Source organism: Phaseolus vulgaris, chromosome 3 (genome assembly GCF_051622355.1).
Source record: "Phaseolus vulgaris cultivar YP4 chromosome 3, ASM5162235v1, whole genome shotgun sequence".
In the NCBI taxonomy this organism is placed as follows: Eukaryota; Viridiplantae; Streptophyta; class Magnoliopsida; order Fabales; family Fabaceae; genus Phaseolus; species Phaseolus vulgaris.
Window position 1 is genome coordinate 31,565,706 of NC_143500.1, and position 20,795 is coordinate 31,586,500.

The 20,795-nt window shown below is 31.1% G+C and overlaps 1 protein-coding gene and 1 long non-coding RNA gene across 2 annotated transcripts; one reads left to right on the plus strand and one right to left on the minus strand.

Moving 5' to 3' along the window:
• The first annotated feature begins 8,883 nt into the window (after positions 1-8,883).
• On the plus strand, positions 8,884-9,576 carry LOC137807023 (calcium-binding protein CP1). Its single transcript, XM_068607441.2, has one exon. It carries the CDS (start codon positions 8,977-8,979, stop codon positions 9,460-9,462), a length of 486 nt encoding a protein of 161 aa, XP_068463542.1. The 5' UTR covers positions 8,884-8,976; the 3' UTR covers positions 9,463-9,576.
• A 7,432-nt stretch (positions 9,577-17,008) lies between these two features.
• Positions 17,009-17,723, minus strand: LOC137807024 (uncharacterized). Its single transcript, XR_016519590.1, has 2 exons — positions 17,546-17,723; positions 17,009-17,343 (listed from the first exon to the last, which is right to left on the minus strand). It is a non-coding gene; the product is annotated as an uncharacterized LOC137807024 (long non-coding RNA).
• Positions 17,724-20,795: the final 3,072 nt, after the last annotated feature.

Here is a 20,795-nt window from a genome sequence, read left to right on the forward strand (position 1 = left end):
TTTTGGATTCTGACTTAAAGAAGACTCCAACCTCCCACTCAACCATTTAGTACTCAACAAATTAACCTTAAATTGCCTAACACAGGTATGTACATCATTTATTTTTCTTAACTGCCAACATCTTGTTTAGGGTAAGTACCCACATTATGCATACCATTGACAATGTCCTTGGGCTCCACTACAGCATACACAAACTCTTGTATTATCATTTTTACTAATGTCATTTTCCTCCCTGAATGGACAGCATAAGCTCTGATGGTATCTTTAAATGCTTCATTGTCTGTAAAATAGGTACCCAGATCCTAGGAAAAATTTGCCATGCTCTTCGGCATTTGAAAGGATGGAAATTTACCACCAGTACTAATATCCTCCTCACCATCTTCAACTTCGTCCATGTTGTCTAACTCCTCTGATTCCCACTTTGTATCTGACAACCCTCTGTCATGCACAACTGTTCCTTTACTTTCATCGTCATCAACACCCAAATTCTGCAAATCATCTGTAGAATTTGGTTCTAAACCTTCTATGAGATTATTTGTCTACCTTTTACTTCTGCGCCTCTGCCTACTCTCAGAAGCCCTCAATTCTTCAACCTCAACAAATGTCTCACCCTCACCTTCACCCTTATCTCTAGTACCCTCACCATCACCCTTGTCTCTAGTACCCTTACTCTGAACTTGAATTTTACCTTCAATAAATTCAACTTCCCTTAATCAAGAAGAATCTTTTGACATATACCCACCATCATGGTCACATTCCATCTCCTCTTGCTCACCAATATCCTCACCATCATCATCTTCAACATCACCTTCCACACCAACACGAAATTCCTCATCATCATCATCTTCCTCAACCACACCTTCCACACCATCATGCTCACCAATATCCTCACCACCATCATCCTCAACATCACCTTTCAAACTAGCATGAAATTCCTCCTCCTCGTCATCATCTTCCTCAACCACACCATCCACACCATCATGCTCACCAACATCCTCACCACCATCATCCTCACTATCACCTTCCACACCATCAAGTTTCTCATCAACACTAAATTCCTCCTCTTCATTATCTTCCTCAACATCACCTTTCACACCATTATCTTCCGGATTATCATCAACATCATCTTCCACACCATCAACATCACCAACACCATCTTCCACACCGTAAGGCTCACTAACATCATCTTCACCCTCAACCTCACACTCAAATCCATCACCTAAAACCAACATAACTTTTGCCTCTGATACAACGTGCATTAAAAATAAGTGAACTTCAAAATATGTATTTGCAACTTTTAGCGTATCTATTGCACCACCATCACCAACCATAAGCTGCAATCTAGTCTCCAACACTTCACAACCTCCACGTGAATGCCACATCTCATGTATTGTTAAAAATCCCATCTCTTTTACAATGCCAACTATTTCAAAGTAACTCCATGTATCAGAAGCACATGACCATGTTGATGTATCACCACCAACATATTTTCCATCAGAAAATGTCCCACTATAATGACCACAAGCTGAAAAAAACCTTTTGACATGATATGGAGTTTATAACAGATATCCCTGTAAAATATACATGTGGCTACATATATCAAACAAATTACAAACCAGTCCTTCATTTAATTATGTCAGAAACCAAATGTTGGACCACACACAATTTTTTTTTTTTTTGCATATGGTGGGACCCTACATCATAAACTACTCTATAAATGTTCTCTTAAAGTAATCAAATACAGAATATACAACATATAAAATAAAGAAATCAATTAAACAACATTTAAAGACCCCATAATCATTGAACCAACACAAAGTAAATGAAAAATTCCTAACCTTAGAAAGGAGCAAACACAAAACTGCACCATGTTCAACAATTATTGCACCTCACAAAATCGTTGTCCCACGCAATCGTACTTCACGGGATCACACTTCACCAATGTTGAACTATAACCCCAATCGTCCAAACTCATTGGTTACCATACTGATTGCAATTAAAAAATCCTAACCCCAATCGCTCACTCATTGATTGCAATTCAAAAAACCATAATCCCCAATGTTCATTTTTACTAATTTGTTAATCCACTCCACTTGTCACCTCACACAACACTCAATCTCACTTCTCTCTGCTACATAAGCAACACTTATCGCCGTTGGGTGAGACTTAAAAAAAAGACCAATTTGAGTACTTTTTAAAAAACAAAGGTACCAAATTGTTTTTTAAAAAATCATTGTACTAAACTGAATATTGACCATAATTGTAGGGACCATAAGGTAATTATATCAATTTTATTCACTTTATATTTTATTTAAATACGAAATTAATATTTTTTACATAAATTTTATTTTTTTTATACATAAAATAATGTAATCATATTTCATTTTAATTTAATTTTAACCACAATGACAAATTTATCAATCACACCTATCACATAACTCACAAACTTTCTAAACTTTCCTTTCATTTCTCATCGTATTTCCCTTAATCCAAAAAATCTTACTCTTCACTCACTTTCACCTTAAATATACTAAAACCAACTACCTCAAATTCATCTTTAATTTCAAACAAAGCATTAGTGCAATATAAATTTGCTTGACGAACTAAAAGGAAAATTTCATCATCTTCACTTCAATATCTCAAAACACACTATCATCGCATATTTTAAAAAAAAACACCGACAAGAAAGTAGGGTAAGATAGTGATTCTTTAAACCTTCAATAAAAATTTAGATTTGAATCATCCAATCACAATCACATGAATCATCACATTTCATTCATTCCAAATATACTAAACAACCAAGTGTATGTAAATATTTCACGTTTCACATCACTCATGCCAGAAATCCATTGACATAGTTCAATATCACTCCCGTTAGAAAATTGACATCCACACACAAATACTTGACTCTACTTCCAGAAAACCAATGTGTTGAAATTAGTATTGAGACCTGCACCTGTCATACTACTCGTTGTGAATCCATTCAACTATGAACATAGTCATTTCAATATCAAATCACCTCATATGACATGGTAAATCCATATGATTACCCTGATTAGTTCTTTCAAACCTCATACTCAGACATATGAATGTCATTTGACTTTCACCACTTAATACTCTTCATCGATGTGATTCTAAGATACTAGTAGAGTCAGGATTATCCCTTTTACAAAGTACTCACAAATCAATACATTATCCTAACAATTCCAACACAATCTTTTCTTTCTTGAAAATATTATGCATCGATCACATTTCTTATGCACTACAAGAAAATCATTAAATAGAAACCAATTTTAGATACACAAAATAATTAGTTACTATATTGACTAAATTAGATATCGTTTTAGAGACTAACAAAATTATTGGTATCTAAAGTAGTTTTTATTAATAATAAAATTTATAAATTAGTTTCTAAATTGGTAGCTAATTAGATACCAATTTAGAAATGATAGCTAATTAGATACATATTTAAAACTAATTCTTATTTTGTCTCTAAATTTGATTTCTATTTAATGATTTTCTTGTAGTGATGATTCTCATTTCATTTCATTCATCAACTTATTATTCCATCATACATAAATTTATACTTTTAACACAATTATAATATATCAACAATAGTAACAAAACATTAAATTTCACAACTCAATTAAATAAATTGGTTTAAAAAATAAGTTGCATGAACGCATGAGATTTGATTGAGTGGATTTGGGGCAAAGAACACCCCAATACTGCATCTCAGATCCACTAAGCGTATGGAATTTGGCTTAGCAGATTTGAAACAAAAGCACTCCAAAATTTTAACTCAAGTTCGTTGAGCGAATTTTAGATAGAGGATACTCAAAATTTGTACCTCAATCAACTTAAGCTTGTGGTTGAATTAAACCAACCTTATAAACAAAATCTAAATTTATACTTTAAATATAATCTTTCCAATAATTCAAATATAATTTTCAAGTTGTATTTAAAATCAGTTGTGTGGAAAGAGATTTTCAAAGTCAATAGTAAAATTACTAAATTTATGAAATCCTTTTAAAAAAATATCAAATAAATGTGAATCCTAATTTTTCAGGTATGATCAAATTTTAAAATATGTGGGATTTGGAATAAGAAAAGTAAGGGAAAAGGAAGAAGAAATGAAAAAGTGCGTCTTAAGGTGATACATATAGGATTGTTGTGTTTGTATGTGCTGGTGGGTTTAGCTTAACTTTTTATATATATATATATATATATATATATATATATATATATATATATATATATATATATATATATACACGCTAGCAGTTGCATAATTGGGGAGGAGGAAGATGGCTAAGATTCACACACATTATTTTTTTTAAGTATGGCGGTTTACATTGTTTTGGGTTGGGAATTGCTAAGAGGTTACACTAGTTATGTGTGTAAATATACACCTAGTGTAATATTTGTTTTAAGTGAATTTTAAGATTTTTTTTATAGATTAAAAATGTATTATATTTTATTGATTTTAGTAAAAAATTATGATTTTTTCTTTTATAATTTTTATATCATAATAAGTGTATATAAACATAAATTAATTACAAATTAAGTAACAGATTATAGAAAAAGCAAATAATATTATTTTTAGTTTGGAATATGACAAATGAAAAAGAAAACTTTAGAAGAGGAACCGTATTCAAATATAAACAACTTAAGAAAGAACCGACCAAACGAAGGAAGCACGAAGCACAAACCCTAAACCAAAAAGAAACGTGTTTCTCTAATAAACTACGGCGTTCCCACTTCCATTATCTACACGTTTAGACAAAGCACGGATAAAATACTTTAAAAATTTAAATTCAATTACATATTATATAATCACATTTTACTATTATAATTAATGCTAATATTCCAATTATTATGTTTAATGAGTTTATTAGTTTTAAAAAATTAATTTAAAAGTTATCTTTTACTTGCTTTTTTTTTTATTAATAGTACATGAATTGGCCTTTTACAGATTAAAGTGTTTATTTATTTTTATCATGTTATTAATTGGTATAGAAAATGAAATATTTATTTTTGTTGGTAATTGGTTCAGAAAATTTTATTAATCATCAAACCTCTTATTTTAATTCTCAAAATTTTTACCTAAAATTTTATTTAAAAAGATGAGTTGTTTAGTATTCGGATCCACAGCATGTTGGTAAATATAAGTGAAGTGTGTATATAGTTTAATTTAATTTAATTATATTTTGTTGTTAAATGAAAGTCTTATAATTTTTAAACAAATATTGAATATTCAATCATTTGTTTGAAAATTATAATTTTGATTATTTGTTTCGGAGAAAGATCAATACTCTCTCTCTACCTCCAATATTGACTTATATTTTGCTCCCTTCTTGCATATACGAGAATTTTTGGCACGCAACTTAAGACACTGTGATTGATTTTAAATTTTAAAATTTAAATTACTGTTATTATGAAAATAAATTTAAATTAGAATGAAGTTGTATTAATTACTATTATAAATATGAATTAATTTACATTAATTACTGACTTTACGGCTCTACTATTATATATTTTATTCAATTTCAAATTAATCTTAGTAGTCCTTTTTTAAAATTTGAGTGTACTTATGATCCAATAGTAGTGTAAACTTTTTTATTCCGACTATAAATTAAAAATAATAGTTTTGGTATCAGAATATTTTTTATATTTCAAGAAATTATGAATTTGAAAATTTATTATCTCTATGATCACTAGATCAATTGTTAGATATAAAAAGGTTACCAATTTTTCTGATTAATAATATATAAATAAATAAAATTAAAAAAATCATATAAAAATATTGTTTAAAGTCTTAATATCGTCTAAAATTTCAATATCAGATGGAAAAAAAACCTTTATTAGTCAACCTATTATGTAAAGTTAGATATGATATATATGAAGATTTCTCTGAATAAAAATAAGAGTACACACATATATATGTGCATTTCTTTGTGATACTCAAATTTTGTAAAACTTTGTATTATCTTTTTTAACGTTTCAGTAAGAAAATCTGAACTCATATTTCTCATTCGTCTACTTTTAGATGTTTTTTTTTACACCTTTCCTTCTTTCTTTGAAAAAATTCTGCAAGTGACTATTATGAAAAAAAAATACTAGCGGTATATGAACAATACTTATTATAAAACTATTTTTAGCGAAGTTATGGAAATTTTCATGAACTAAACTTATTCTTAGTGTTTGAGACCAAATTCTATAAATTTTGTTTTTTCTCTTTCTTGAAATTTTGTTTTGAAAAATACAATTCAACTCATATTCTTGTATATTTTATTCTAATAATATTGTTAAGAATATTTATATAATTTTTGTTCCCGTATGCCAATACAGTCCCACATCGTTCAGGAATCGAGGCCAAGGGCAGTTTATATACTCCCTCCTCCCTTCACCCTTCGAGACGCCTTTTAAGGACAAAACCGTGACGGAGCACCGACCTCCAAAGCGGACAATACCTCGAATGCGGTGATTGACCCTAGCGATGCTGTCCAACGACTTGAGGTCGGAACATTGGCGCCCACCGTGGGGCCGAAGAGGCTCCTTCGCCCCTCAGCTAGGGGGACAAACTCCCCTTAGACCTCGACTGGGGGGCTTGTTCCCGTATGCCAATACAGTTTCACATCGTTCAGGAATCGAGGCCAAGGGCAGTTTATATACTCCCTTCACCCTTCGAGGCGCCTTTTAAGGACAAAACCGTGACGGAGCACCGACCTCCAAAGCGGACAATACCTCGAATGCGGTGATTGACCCTAGCGATGCTGTCCAACGACTTGAGGTCGGGACAATTTTTCTCTATAAATAAAAACTAATGTATTATTTTTGCTAAAAATCTTTAATTTATTATTAAATTAGACTATTTAATAACAGTAACATGTTTTTTTATAAAACTTTTATTTTAATTTGAGAAATTTATATTTTTAACTCTTTCCATGAAAATATTTTAATGGTAATGTTATTTTTTAAAAGATAAACAAAACATAAAAAAATATCATTCCAACATCAAATTCCCATAATAAAACCTAAATTTTTCCCGTCTACTAAACGTATTGTTAATATGATAAGTTAAGACTTTTGATATAGCTTATCTACAAACACTCATTAAAAATAAAATATTTTTTACAATTAAAATTAATTTATGGAAAATTAAAATATTTAACACTTTCTTAAAAATTGGGAAAACGCATTTTTTACACAAAAGGGAAAATATTAAAACGTTGGAAAATGTTTATGTGTAATAATTAGTAAATTTTAATGAATGTGAAGAAAATTAGTGTATTTAGTATATAATATTTGTTTCAATTTTTTATGAAATAACATTTTTTTTTAAGAGAAATATTTTATTTTAGTTACGACTATTCTTTACAACAAATATTGAAATGATACAGTTGTAATCACATACCAAACAATAATAAATAAAACTTAAAATCTACTATATATAATAATAATAATAACACTAGTGTGATATATATTAAAAAAATCCTAAATAATAATAAAACAACCTAATAATGTAAAAAAGTTTGATTACAATGTTCCGATGTAAATGAGCATGATACCTATAAATAAAGGAGAAAACTTGGCTAAGCTTTTCATAATTTCATGGAAATTTCCTTCGATTAGTACTCTATTTCTAGGCTGACAAGATATTTTGTTTTATTAGTTTCATTTTTTTCTTAGTCATTTTTGTTTTGTTTTACAATTCAATCGGTTTATGACATTATTAATAATTAACGTTGCACGCTAAACAAGTTAAAGTCTTGTCTTGAAGTTATAGAAGGTCAAATCTCGACAAATTGATTTTCTTACAGCATCTCTCGTTTCTTGGAAGAGTACAATTTGTTTCTACAATATATTTACAATGAGAGTTAGAAATCAATTTATTGAAGAACATAAATTTATTTAAGAATTGGACCTTTTTAAATATACTTTTTACATAGTCAAACTTAATTATTTTTTCAGAGATTTGATAAAATTCTAGTATATAGTTAAAAAGTAGGGTAAAGTATATTTTTTTAGTAATTATATTTTTATTACAAACCAATCTTTATATCACAAGGTAAAATGTACTAAAGTTTTTTATAAAAATGGAATAATTTTTGTTCTTTATTATTAAAATAAGTTTATTTTTTAAACTTTGAAAGTTATGTCAATATGAAAAAATCGTAACAACATAGAAAAATTATGTCAATATGAAAAAGATAATAACAACGTAATACGATTTCATTATAAAAATAGCCTAAAAATTCATCCCAAAATGATATGAATTTATTGTGTAATTTAAACTTATTACACATAAGTCATGACATGTTAAGCAAGATTTTCTCAAACTTTAAAAAAACACTTTTTTTTTAGTTATTAATGGAAAGTTGTTTGAATTGTGTGAGATGGGGATGAGTTGGAAAGGTTGGCAAGGAGAGGATTTGAGTTTGATTTGGAGGAAGAGAAAAGAGATCAGTGAGAAGTGAGGAGAAGCGCGTTTGGCCATGGAATAACGTCAACTTCCATGAAGACTTTATTCTTCCACACTATCACGTTAACTTGTGCTAAAAATATATTTATTTAAGAATCATATTACATGTGAATATTTGTGCAATATATAAACATAATAATGATGTATTAATTTTTTTTCAAAATCATATTCGGTGTTTTATGCAATATTCATTCTCTTATTATGTCTTTGCTGAACGAGTAGTGTCCACGAAAGTTCTAGAATTGGAATCGAAAAGAAAATGGAAAGCCCAATGACGTCAGCACATACGTAATCTAGTCAGAGCATGAGGTCCAACACCTTGCAGCCCAAGCCCCGTGATCCCAACTCCGAAATCGTGGGGCCCAAAATCTGGGAGCCTCGTCTATTTAACACAAGCATCTCCTTTCTTCTCTCTCAACAACCACAAAAAGCCAACACACACAAATTGCTTTTCCTCGAATCATCATCGTCCAAACGCGACACAACAAACCATGTGCCCTTCTGGCCGCATTCTCACCACCCACGCCGCGGCCTCCGACTTCCGCCCCGCATTCGAAGTCCTCGACGCCGACCGCGACGGCAAAATCAGCCGCGACGACCTCCGCGCCTTCTACGCCGGTGTGCATGGCGGAGTCGGCGGCGGAGATGAGTTGATCGGGGCAATGATGACGGTGGCGGACACGAACAAGGACGGGTTCGTGGAGTACGAGGAGTTTGAGCGCGTGGTGACGGGAAACGCGGAGACACTACCCGTGGGTAGTGGGGCCATGGCGGACGTGTTTAGGGTCATGGACAAGGACGGCGACGGCAAGCTCAGCCACCGCGACCTTAAGGCTTATATGTCCTGGGCGGGCTTTCCCGCAACCGACGAAGACATCAACGCCATGATACTCTTCGGTGGCGGCGACAAAAGTGGCGGCGTGACATTAGATGGTTTGCTTCGTATATTGGCGCTTGATTCTGCCTACCCTAATTAATTAATCTGTTCAATCCCTATGATTTTTATTTCTGGAAACATGTTTAGGAAATTGTGGGAACAATCGGAATACAGAATAAAAGTTATGCAAGGAGCCATCTGACATTATTTCTGAGTTCGTGTTCTTATGTTTCTAACTTTTTATAATTTTATTTGTGGTTGAGATTCCATTGCCTGGTAAACAACATTATTAATGTTATTTCATCTTTAATATATATAATTAAAGACAAGGTTTTTGTTTATTTCATTTTCATAATTCTAACTTCATTACGTATTCAATTTTTTTTTTAATTACTGAATTTGCTTTTACTCAGTAAAAGCTTATCGGTCAGTGTTGTAAGATATTACTTAATTAGTTAACTTGTACCTTATAAATAAACTCCTTTTTCTTTTTTATATCGTTGTTCATTGAAACAATAGAATAGTAGTGGGAAATCGAATGCAAGTTAATTGAAAATGGTATGTTGAACCTTCTTTACCCTCTGTGCCTTTTTTTCATTTGTCTTTTAAGAGTTTTAAGCAAAAATCAATAAATATAATTAATTTCAATATTCATTTAAAAAGTAAAGATATAATTTACTTCCTAAAAATACAACTAATGTTAATCCAAATTTTGTAAATGGTAATAGACAAAAACAAAATTCTTCCTAAATTAGGAAATGGAGATGATAATAATTGAGAATGTAATATTTTGTTTATAGTACTTTGACTTGACTTTTCTTTCTTTGCCAAAATTTAAATTGTTTCGTTAATATTTTAATAAGTTTTACAAATTGTAATAAAATGCTAAAAATATATTCTTTAAATAATTGTTCTATTTTAATTAACTCAAGGAAATAATAATGGAGCCCAATAATATTTTATAATAGAACTTTTTCTTGACTATTTTTTCTTTTCCAAATTTAAATTTATTCACTATTAATATTTTAATAAATTACTAAAAATATATTCCCTAAATACAAATTATATAATTGTTCTATTTAAAAAAAATATTTTTTGAGGAACAATTTTTTTCAAATAAATAAATAATTAAAACTAATGTAATTTATATTATAATTACTAGCGGAAACACAGGCACTGACGTGTTTGTGTATCCGTATTTTTTATTTTTGTTTCTTTAGTATTTTTTTATTTTTCATAAACAATTTCTCTTAATAAAATTAAAATGAGAAGTTAAAGAGTATACAATTAAAGAGTAGATTAATAAAATAGTGGAAAGCGGTAATTAAAAGTTACATATGACAAAGAGAATGAATGAATTTATTTATTTACATGAAAGTGAAAAGGAAAAGAGAAAAGAAAGTGAGAAGTATGATAAAAAAAGAATGTGTTATGTGTATTGGAGAGAGAAAGTGGGGAGTAGATACCTATATATGAGAGAGAAAGTGGAAAATAGGATACACGTGGGTTATGTGTAGTGGATAATCATAAAATCCCTTTCTTAAATCAATTTTAAAATTCTACCATTTTAATAAAAGAGAATATCAGATTAAATAAAAAAAGTAACTGTAACAAATTTCCACTCTCAGTGGTCCACAAAATATTACAAATATTTTTAATTTTTTATTTAATAGAGGAGAAGATCTTTAAAACAGAAAAATAACTAATCAATCTATCCACTCTCAGTTAAATAATAACAAATAAAATAAATTTTAAAGTTTTAAAATTATTTTATTAATTTTTGAAATTATAAAATGTCCAAATAACCAAAATAAATTAATACAATAAATTATTAAGTAAGGATAAAATGGAAAAAAAATTAAGAGCAGTTAAGAGGGGAATAAGAAATGACACAATAACCATAATACAATAATAAAATTAAATATTAATATAAGGATAAAATAGGAAAAAAAATTAAGAGCAGTTAAGAGGGGAATCCCCTTTATATATAGGTATAGATTTAGTGAAAATTACATTATATAATAAGACCGAAAAAAATAGTCTTAAGACCGAAAAAAAATAATCTATAAAAGTGATATAATTGAAATGATATATAAATATTTTATTATTAAAGTTGAAAAAAATATATAAATAAAAAATTAATATTTAAGTTTCATTTTAAAATAATCACCATTTTTTTTCCTGTTTTTTCTTTAAGATTCTAACTTTTTCGCTTATCAGTTTGACGATTGGAGTCTGTCATCAGACTCTTAGAAATGAATACTACAAGACTGTCCGATCAAAATCTTTAATAGAGGAAACTCATTTTTGTTTTCTATGTGACTCAAATTGGGTTTTAGTGATATAGTTATATTTTTTTCAGGACTCTATGGTGCAGGTTAGGCTACCATTGAACTTTTGGTAGGTTTGAAGTTCTTAGGAAATATTTGTTCAAGTTTAGGTAAGAGAAGCTAATTTTAAATTTTCAATAGAACCTTAGATTAGAAGATCTAAATAAGGGGTGATGTGGTCACCAGTCTTTTAAATTTTCTTGTAGGATTGTCTCTTTTAAGAATAAAGTAATATATTGACTAAAAAAATTTATTTTGAATATTATTATATAGTGATTTTTAAGGTGAATAAGATAATGAAAGTGTTGTGATTGAGAATTGAAAGTGTTTGAATGGTAATATAAATGAGTTTAATTGTATTTAAATAGTTTGTTGAATTATTTAAAATCTGATTAAAATGTGATGTTTGATGAGAATATGAGAATTTGTTGTTTGATTTTAGACGATGTTTAATTTATAAAGCATATTTGAGTAAGAACTGACATTTTTAATGTGAAGATTATTAAAATTATGAGTTGAATGACAATTAATTCAGCAACATAATAGGATTATGCAGATTCTCTGCATATCTCGTTTATGCGAGAAAATTTTCGTTCAAGGAGAAAATTTTCGCTCAAGCAAGAATAAAATGAAGAGTGAGGTGCTCTCGGGTCCTTTTTCACCTAATCGAGAAAAAATCTCGCTCAAGCGAGACCTGAGATAAAAAAAATTGTGCTCTCGGTTCAATCTCGCTCAAGCGAGACCCATTCTCACTCAAGCGAGTAAATTCTTGCTCAAGCTTTTGAAAATCTAGTGTATTATTGCTTATTTCTTTTGAGTGGAAAGTATAAATTTTATTTAAAAATATTATTAAAGGAACTTAATTATATGTTTAAGTGAATTTTGAGATATGTTTGGATGGTTTATAAAAGTTTAAAACAAGATGTGATTAAATGGTGCATTTATGTATTAAATGATGTATGTAATGAGGTGAAAGTGTGATCAAGACATTATTTTCAGAAAAGAAAATAACATGTTGAGATTGTTATTAAGGTGTATTGATTTGTGAGTGTCCTGTGAAAGAGACGATCCTGACTCTACTGATATAATGGATCATATAGATGAATTTATTCAGTTGGTGAGAGTCGAAAGAGGTCCATTTGGCTGAGTTTGAGGTTTGAAAGAACTGATCAGAGCATATCTAATAGATTTACCTTGTCATATGAGATGATGAGATGATGAGATGATTATGCGCATGACTGTATTGATTTCAAAGCGAGTAATATGACAGGTGGAGGTCTTTGGATGCTAATTTCAATACACGAGTCTTCCAGAAATTGAGTCAAGTGTCTATATGTTGTGAGTGAGTAAAAGTCTGACATGAGAAAGATGAATCGTAAATTTTTGATAGACGCTTGATGGTTATGTGAAATGCATGAGAATTAATGGTTTTTTTTGTGAATGTTTAAAGTTATATTATAAGTTTTAAAAATAACTAGCTTATCCTTCGTTTTGTTTTGTGGTTGTTTTCTTTAATATGTGATGATGGTGTATTTACACGAGAGTAGATGATGTTACAGGTGATCGAGTTTCTCAATAAGAAACTGGATGATGAAAATGTTATATTTTTTTTGAATATTTGTATTAATTTTATGTAAATATTTAAAGTCTTATATGTTTTGAAACATGAAAAAATTGTAAATATATTTATATTATGTTTATATATTTATTTTAATATTTTTCATACATGTTTATTGGATTAGAAAAATATAGAAATGTTACTTATTATAAATCATTACATCAGTGTATTTTATAATATCTAAAAGAATAATTAAAACATAAATAATTATTAATTACATTAATAGCTTAGTTAAACTCATCAGTATATTAAACTTTCATATTTAATATAAATAATAGCAATTATAATGTCAATGTAATAAATAGATACATCTAAATATATCTAGTTATAATATCATTATAATTAAATTTTAAAATATTTATAATGTAATTTTATCTAATCAAAATGTGTGTATACATATATATTAAATCTTTTATAAAAATGATTTTGTTTAAAAATATTAGCAATGTGCATATAGTTAAATACATAATTTTTTTAATTAAGTTAAAGGAAAGTACGAGTTAGTACTTTATTTATAGTAATCTGACTTGAATTTTTTTCTTTGTAAAAAAATAAAATTTACTCATTAATGTTTTAATAATTTACCAAAAATGTATCTTCTAAGTATAAAACGAAATATATATTGTTTTGTTCCTGCTAGGGAGATGGGACCTAGAGAACTATTGAAGTCTTCTTCTCCTTCCTTCGGTCGGGCAGGTGACTGGGTGATGAACTGAAATTCTTCTCGTCCTCCTGCTTATCCTTCGGCACTCGGCACACGATCGTCGGGTGAACACCGGATGGTGGGGGTACCTGCGAAGGCACTCCGACGCTCAAGTTAGTAAAGCGGGTGGTCAGCTCTCAGGTAGGTGAACAGTAATAAATGACGTACCTTGTTGGGCCCGTTTATCGAGGTGGATATCGCTTAGGGTTGCATTACCTAATTCTTGATGATGGATTAGCTTCACTGATCTTGGTTTGAGAATTAATTGTGATGGGGTTCGGCCATCAGCCAAATTCTCATGGTGAGGGTCGGCCACCGGCCAAATCCATGTGGTCTTCGACCGTCCCAGTTAGGTCTTCCAAGGTCTCGGTCTCTCGGCCAAGTCTCCAAAGGTCTCGGCCACTCGGTCTCTCGGCCAAGCCTCCAAAAGTCTCGGCTACTCGGTCTCTCGGACAAGCCGACTGGGTATCGGGCAGCCAGGCTGGTCCTAGCCTCGCCCAGTACCGGTACATGTTTAAAATAAAAGTACTTTTAGGAATTATTTTAAAATAAATAAATAATTAAACTCATGATTTGTATAATAATTACAGGTTATAATAAATGAATGTATTTAATTTATAAATTATATTTTAGGTTTATGACAAATAATATATTATTATATATTTATTATTATTTATATTTTAAGAAGAAGAATAATGAATTTAAAATAAATACGAATGAATAAAAATTAAAGTTTTTAAACTGGAGTTGTAGTGTCCTTTGGAAATATGAATTCTTGCATTGTATTGTGATTGAATTTCGACAAAGGCATTAAATACAAAGTGTCATTTCAGCCATTTATTTAACAGTCAACATTAATGTCAACACGTGGTGTGTTGTCATTTTCACTTTTTGCCAATTAAATTTATATGTTTTATTTGAATTTGAAGATATGTTTGAGTTGAGAATTTAAGGAGAGAATGAGTACAAAAATATAGTTGTTTCTACTAAAAAAACAATTATAAGAAATGAAGGAAAAATGTAAAAAAGTGTGTGAATAAGATGATAAGTTTAATTAATAAAATATTTTTTTTAATTGATAAAAATGTAAGATTATAAATATATTTTTTGATTAAAATTAAAGTAAATTAAATATAATTAAATTATTTTAATGTAAATAAATTAAAATTTATGTAAAAATATTTTTGACATATATGTCTCATATAAATAAAATTTTTAAATTATTAAAAATCTTAATTTATTTAATTTATAACTTAAATAAAATTTAAATTAAATAAAATTTAATTTATTCAAAATTTTAAATAAATACAAATCTAAATTATTTAGTATTTTATTTAAATAAAAAATTTAAATTATTCAAAATATTAAATAAATATAAATATAAATTATTTAATGTCCTATTTAAATAAAAAACTGAAATAAATGAAATTTTTAAATCATTCAAAATGTTATATAAATACAAATTTAAATTATTTAATATCATATTTAAAAAAATATGAAATAAATTAAATTTTAAATTATTTAAAATTTAAAATAAATACAAATTATAAATTGGTTAATGTTTTATTTAAATAAAAATCTAAAATCAAAAATCAAAATTATTCAAAATTCTAAATAGAAATAAATTCTAAATTATTTAATGTGTCATTTAAAAAAAATCTAAAAAAATAAAATTTCAAAGTTATTCATAATCTTATATAATTACAAATTTAAATTATTTAGTGTTGTATTTAAATAAAAATTAAAATAAAGAAATATTTTAAATTATTTAATATTACATTTAAATAAAAATCTAAAAAAAAATCATAAATTATTTAATATTTTATTTAAATAAAAATATGAAATAATTTAATAAAATACATTTGAAACCAATATACATAATATATATATATATATATATATATATATATATATATATATATATATAAAATAGACTAACATCAATTATGATATATCAAACATCGATTATATGAAAAATATGGCAACATCAATTATTGACACACACCATGAATTACCAAATGAAAAACAAAATTGATTTTAGAAAACGCAACCTCGATATTCAGTCTGCTTTTTGTATGAGTACATCATTTATGAGAATTTTTATTGTGCCCCTGTGAAAGAACACACGATTTTAATGTCAAGAAGCAAGGGTAGAAATGTAAAATAATGCAATTTTACTCTCATTCATTCCTCTCTTTTCTTCATGCATCAGATTTTGGAGAATCCTCACCTTTTCAGGCTCTTCAAATCACGGAATACAAACGGATGCATTATTCTCATCCTATTTTCGAGTCCATCAATTATTTACATTTGATTTAAAAAATAAAAAATCATTTAAAACTTTATAAATAAAATTATATATTTATATCGGAGGATGGTTAGCAACGTAATTCTATATATAAAAATATTCTATACATTTGTAACAAGAAAAAGTTGGAAAAAGAACTCCAATAATGGTTAGAAAATTTGGAGAGATTATAAATAATATGATTTTGAAAAGAAAATAACCTTTTAAATACCTCTGTCTTCCACGTTGAAATTTCATTCAAAATTTTCATTTTATCTTCCAAACTCAATTAATAATAAACACTCAAAACTAATTACCATTGTCGAGAATAACATAAAAAAAGTCCTAAAATAGTTCATTTATATAATAGAAACCAATATAACTTATGCACACCATTTTAAAAAAAAAGTATATATTTGTTCTTTTGACATTACTATTTCAGCAACAGTGTAACCTATACGATGGAAATATTAAAGAAGAGAAATTTCAGTAAGACAATCTTTCGAATACAAATTTTGCTATTAACCAGAATTTGTCTTAAAATAAAATTGTGCTAAATCTTATTGGGTTCTGAGTTTATTCAATACAATTTTTTGTCCAGATTTTGTGGACTTTGATAAAGTTTTAACCAATAGAGCATATTGTAAAATAGTTGTTAGAATGTGATAGGCTTCTTCTACAGCTACACTTAGATAATTGAACACTAGGTAACATCAAAATTCTTCTCCTTTCATTACTGTTAAAAACTGATCTAAATAGAAGTTGTATGGACTAAATTGGCCTTACATTGTTTCATAAACTTTCTAATAACACCTGATTAATTACATAATGTAAGCCTTCATTCATTTGGGCTTAATAATATGACGTTTGGGCCTATTATTGTTGGGCCCTGATATCTCAAGTTCCTACACTACACCTGCCAGATTTTAACTTGCCTTTTGTTGTGGAAACAGACGCGTTTGCAGTAGCCGTGGGGGCTGTACTCAGCCAAAAGGGGCACCCGCTATCCTTCTTCAGCAAGAAAATGTGTCCAAGGCTCCAAGCTTCATCTGTGTATGTCCGAGATATGTATGCAATCACAGAAGTAGTAAAAAAAATGGCGTCAGTACTTGTTAGGGCAACATTTCAAAATAATCACAGATAAAAAAAGTTTGAATACACTTCAGTCACAAAAAATACAAACTCCAGAACAACAAAGATGGACATCAAAGTTACAGGGATATGATTTCCAAATTCTATACCGACCTGGTAAACAAAATGTGGTTGCAGATGCTCTCTCACGCCAAGACACAAATTCGTCTTCAATGTTGCTTGCACTCTCGTCGCCAATACCATTGTTGTTTGAAGAGTTACAACAATTTTATTCCACCATAGAAGGAGCAAAATTAGTTGACGCTTGCACTAAAGATACACAAGGACCCAGCCTCTTCTCGGTCCGTCATGGTCTACTATTCTTTTGTCACCAAGTGTTTCTTCTAGATACCAACAATTTCAGAAACCGCATCCTCCAAGAACTACATGAATCGCCCACAGCGGGTCATTTCGGCATTAACCCACCCTTGCTCGCATTGTTGCTGCCTTCTACTGGCCGAGGTGGACTAGAGATATCAAGAACTACATTCAACAATGCACAACATGTCAGCGTAACAAGTATTTGCAAACAAAGCCCCATGGATTACTCACCAAGCGATTCTCAGTTGAGATTTGTCGTCTGCATGGGCTGCCAAAAACCATTGTCTCAGACCGAGATCCCCTATTTGTCAACACTTTTTGGAAACACCTATTCAAGGCACAACATTAAAGTTCAGTTCTGCTTACTATCCGCAAACTGATGGACAAACAAAAGTTCTTAATCGAAGTTTGGAAGATTACTTACGATGCTTTGCTGGCGAACATCCTCACACTTGGTTCCAATATCTTCATCTAGCAGAACTTTGGCACAATACGACTTACCACTATGCCATTGGAACCTCACCGTTCCATGCTCTGTACGGAAGACAACCTCCCACCGCCCTAGATCTGTTGCACAGTCCACGCTCAGGCACCACTGTTGCTGATTTATTGCACCAACACACGCTGGTTCTCCACGCCCTCAAACAAAACCTTCGTCGGGCCCGTCAACGAATGTGCGACCAGGCCAACCGCCACCGATCCGAACGCTCTTTTAACCCTGATGACTGGGTATGGGTACGTCTTCAACCTCACTGCCAGCAATCGGTGAAGCGTCGTACATGTTCGAAGCTCGCCCCTTGTTACTCGGGGCCTTATCAAGTGCTCCGCCGCATCGGCGCTATGGCCTACGAACTCTGTTTACCAACCACCTCGCGAGTACACCCGGTATTTCATGTATCCCTCCTCCATGCTTTCAAAGGAACCCATGTAGCCACTGACATTAATTCACTCTCTCACGCGGATAGGGACTCGCCAAACTCTTTGAATACCCCCACGCCTAACCCTAAAAGCCTTTCAAATGTCCAACCACTTCACTCACCTAACTTTGAAACCCCTTCAGAAGAGCAATTAATGCCCCTATCTAACTCTGCATCACGTGACTCAACACTTTCCAACCAGCATTTAATAGCCCCACCTAACCCTGCAGAATTTTTAAACCCGCCATTAAGTGACTCACCTAACTCCCTGCCCCAACCACCCATTCCAACCACTCACCAAAAGCCATGTAATGACCACACTACAGATTCCCAAATCCAAGACTTCACTCCTAACAATTCTATAACGTTCCAAAACAATCCACAAATAGGCCAGCCAAATGTTCACCCTTTACACCCAACACATCCTCAAGCCCAATCCAATAATTACTCTTCAGCCCAAATCAATCCAACCACTCAATTTGAGGACAGAGTGTTGGAACCGGCGGATGGTACTGATACAACAGGGCCCAACAATAATAGGCCCAAACGTCAGATTATTAAGCCCAAATGGATGAAGGATTACTTTATGTAATTAATCAGGTGTTATTAGAAAGTTTATGAAACCATGTAAGGCCAGTTTGGCCCATACAACTTCTATTTAGGTCAGTTTTTAACAGTAATTAAAGAAGAAGAATTTTGATGTTACCCTAGTGTTGAATTATCTTAGTGTAGTCGTAGAAGAAGCCTATCAATTGGTGCTTTCATTGACCTTCTCAATGCCTCCTCCTAAACCCCAAACCAAAGACCTAGAAGAAATTCTACAATCCATTCAAGAACATCTGTCATGTATTCAGGTGCAGATGGAAGATAATCACACCTGCCAGGCAGCCATGGAGACACATAATGATTCTGTTCAATCCACCCTCACCTTTCTCATGAATCAAATTCCCTCCACACACTGATGAAAACACAAATCACCCCCTGGCAACACCCAATATAATAGCAACCCCCTTCCACTATCCGACCACCCAAACTCCAGTTAGCCTTTTTTGAAGGTCCTGAACCTCTAGATTGGCTCTTCCAAGCAGAACAGTATTTTGCGTTTTATCATATTCCACCTGAACAAAGGATTTCTATGGTAGCTTTTCACATGAAGGGAGAGACTCTCAGTTGGTTTAAATGGTTGCATCAAAGCAACCTTATCACAGACTGGCCTTCCTTCACTCGAGCCTTGGAACTACGTTTTGGACTGTCCACCTACACTAACCATCAAGCAGAATTATTCAAACTCCAGCAAACCACCACGGTAACAGATTATCAATCCCGTTTTGAGAAGTTATGCAACTGCGTAGTTGGACTCATTTATGATATTATACTTAATTGCTTTATTTCGGGACTCCAACCTGAAATCCGCAGAGAACTCTCTATCCTCAACCCATATTCTGTTTCCCAAGCCATTGGTCTAGCCAAACTCATTGAGGACAAACTTCGTGACTCCAAACCTAGACCCCAACGTTTTCTTACCCCCCAAACAACCCATCCTTCCCCATATTGCCTAACAAGAAATCCACTATCAACCATCAAATAAATCATTCCTTGCCCATTAAACGCCTCACACCAACCCAGTTGCAAGAACGTCGTGTCCTTGATTTATGCTACAACTGTGATGAGAAATTTACCCCAGGGCATAGATGCACCACTTCTCGTTTCCTTCTTCTCTTGGATGACTCAGACACCACGTTAGAAACTATTGAGACTGCACCAACAAACACTGAATGCCCAAACACCATCCATGTTCATTTATCACCCCAAGCCCTCACAGGCAACACATCTCCCAAAACTCTAAAATTTACCGGCACAATCCACAACCTGCCTGTAACGGTTCTCATTGATTCAGGCAGCTCCCACAACATTCTCCAGCCCCGCATAGCTCACCACCTCCATCTACCCATTACACCAAGCCCCCCTTGTCAGTGATGGTAGGAAACGGGGCCTTCATACAATACCAAGGGATATGCCCCTTAGTGGACATCTCTCTTCAAACTTCTACATTCACCATTCCTTTCTAGCTATTACCTATTGAAGGAGCAAATGTAGTTTTGGGTATTGAATGGTTGCGCACTCTA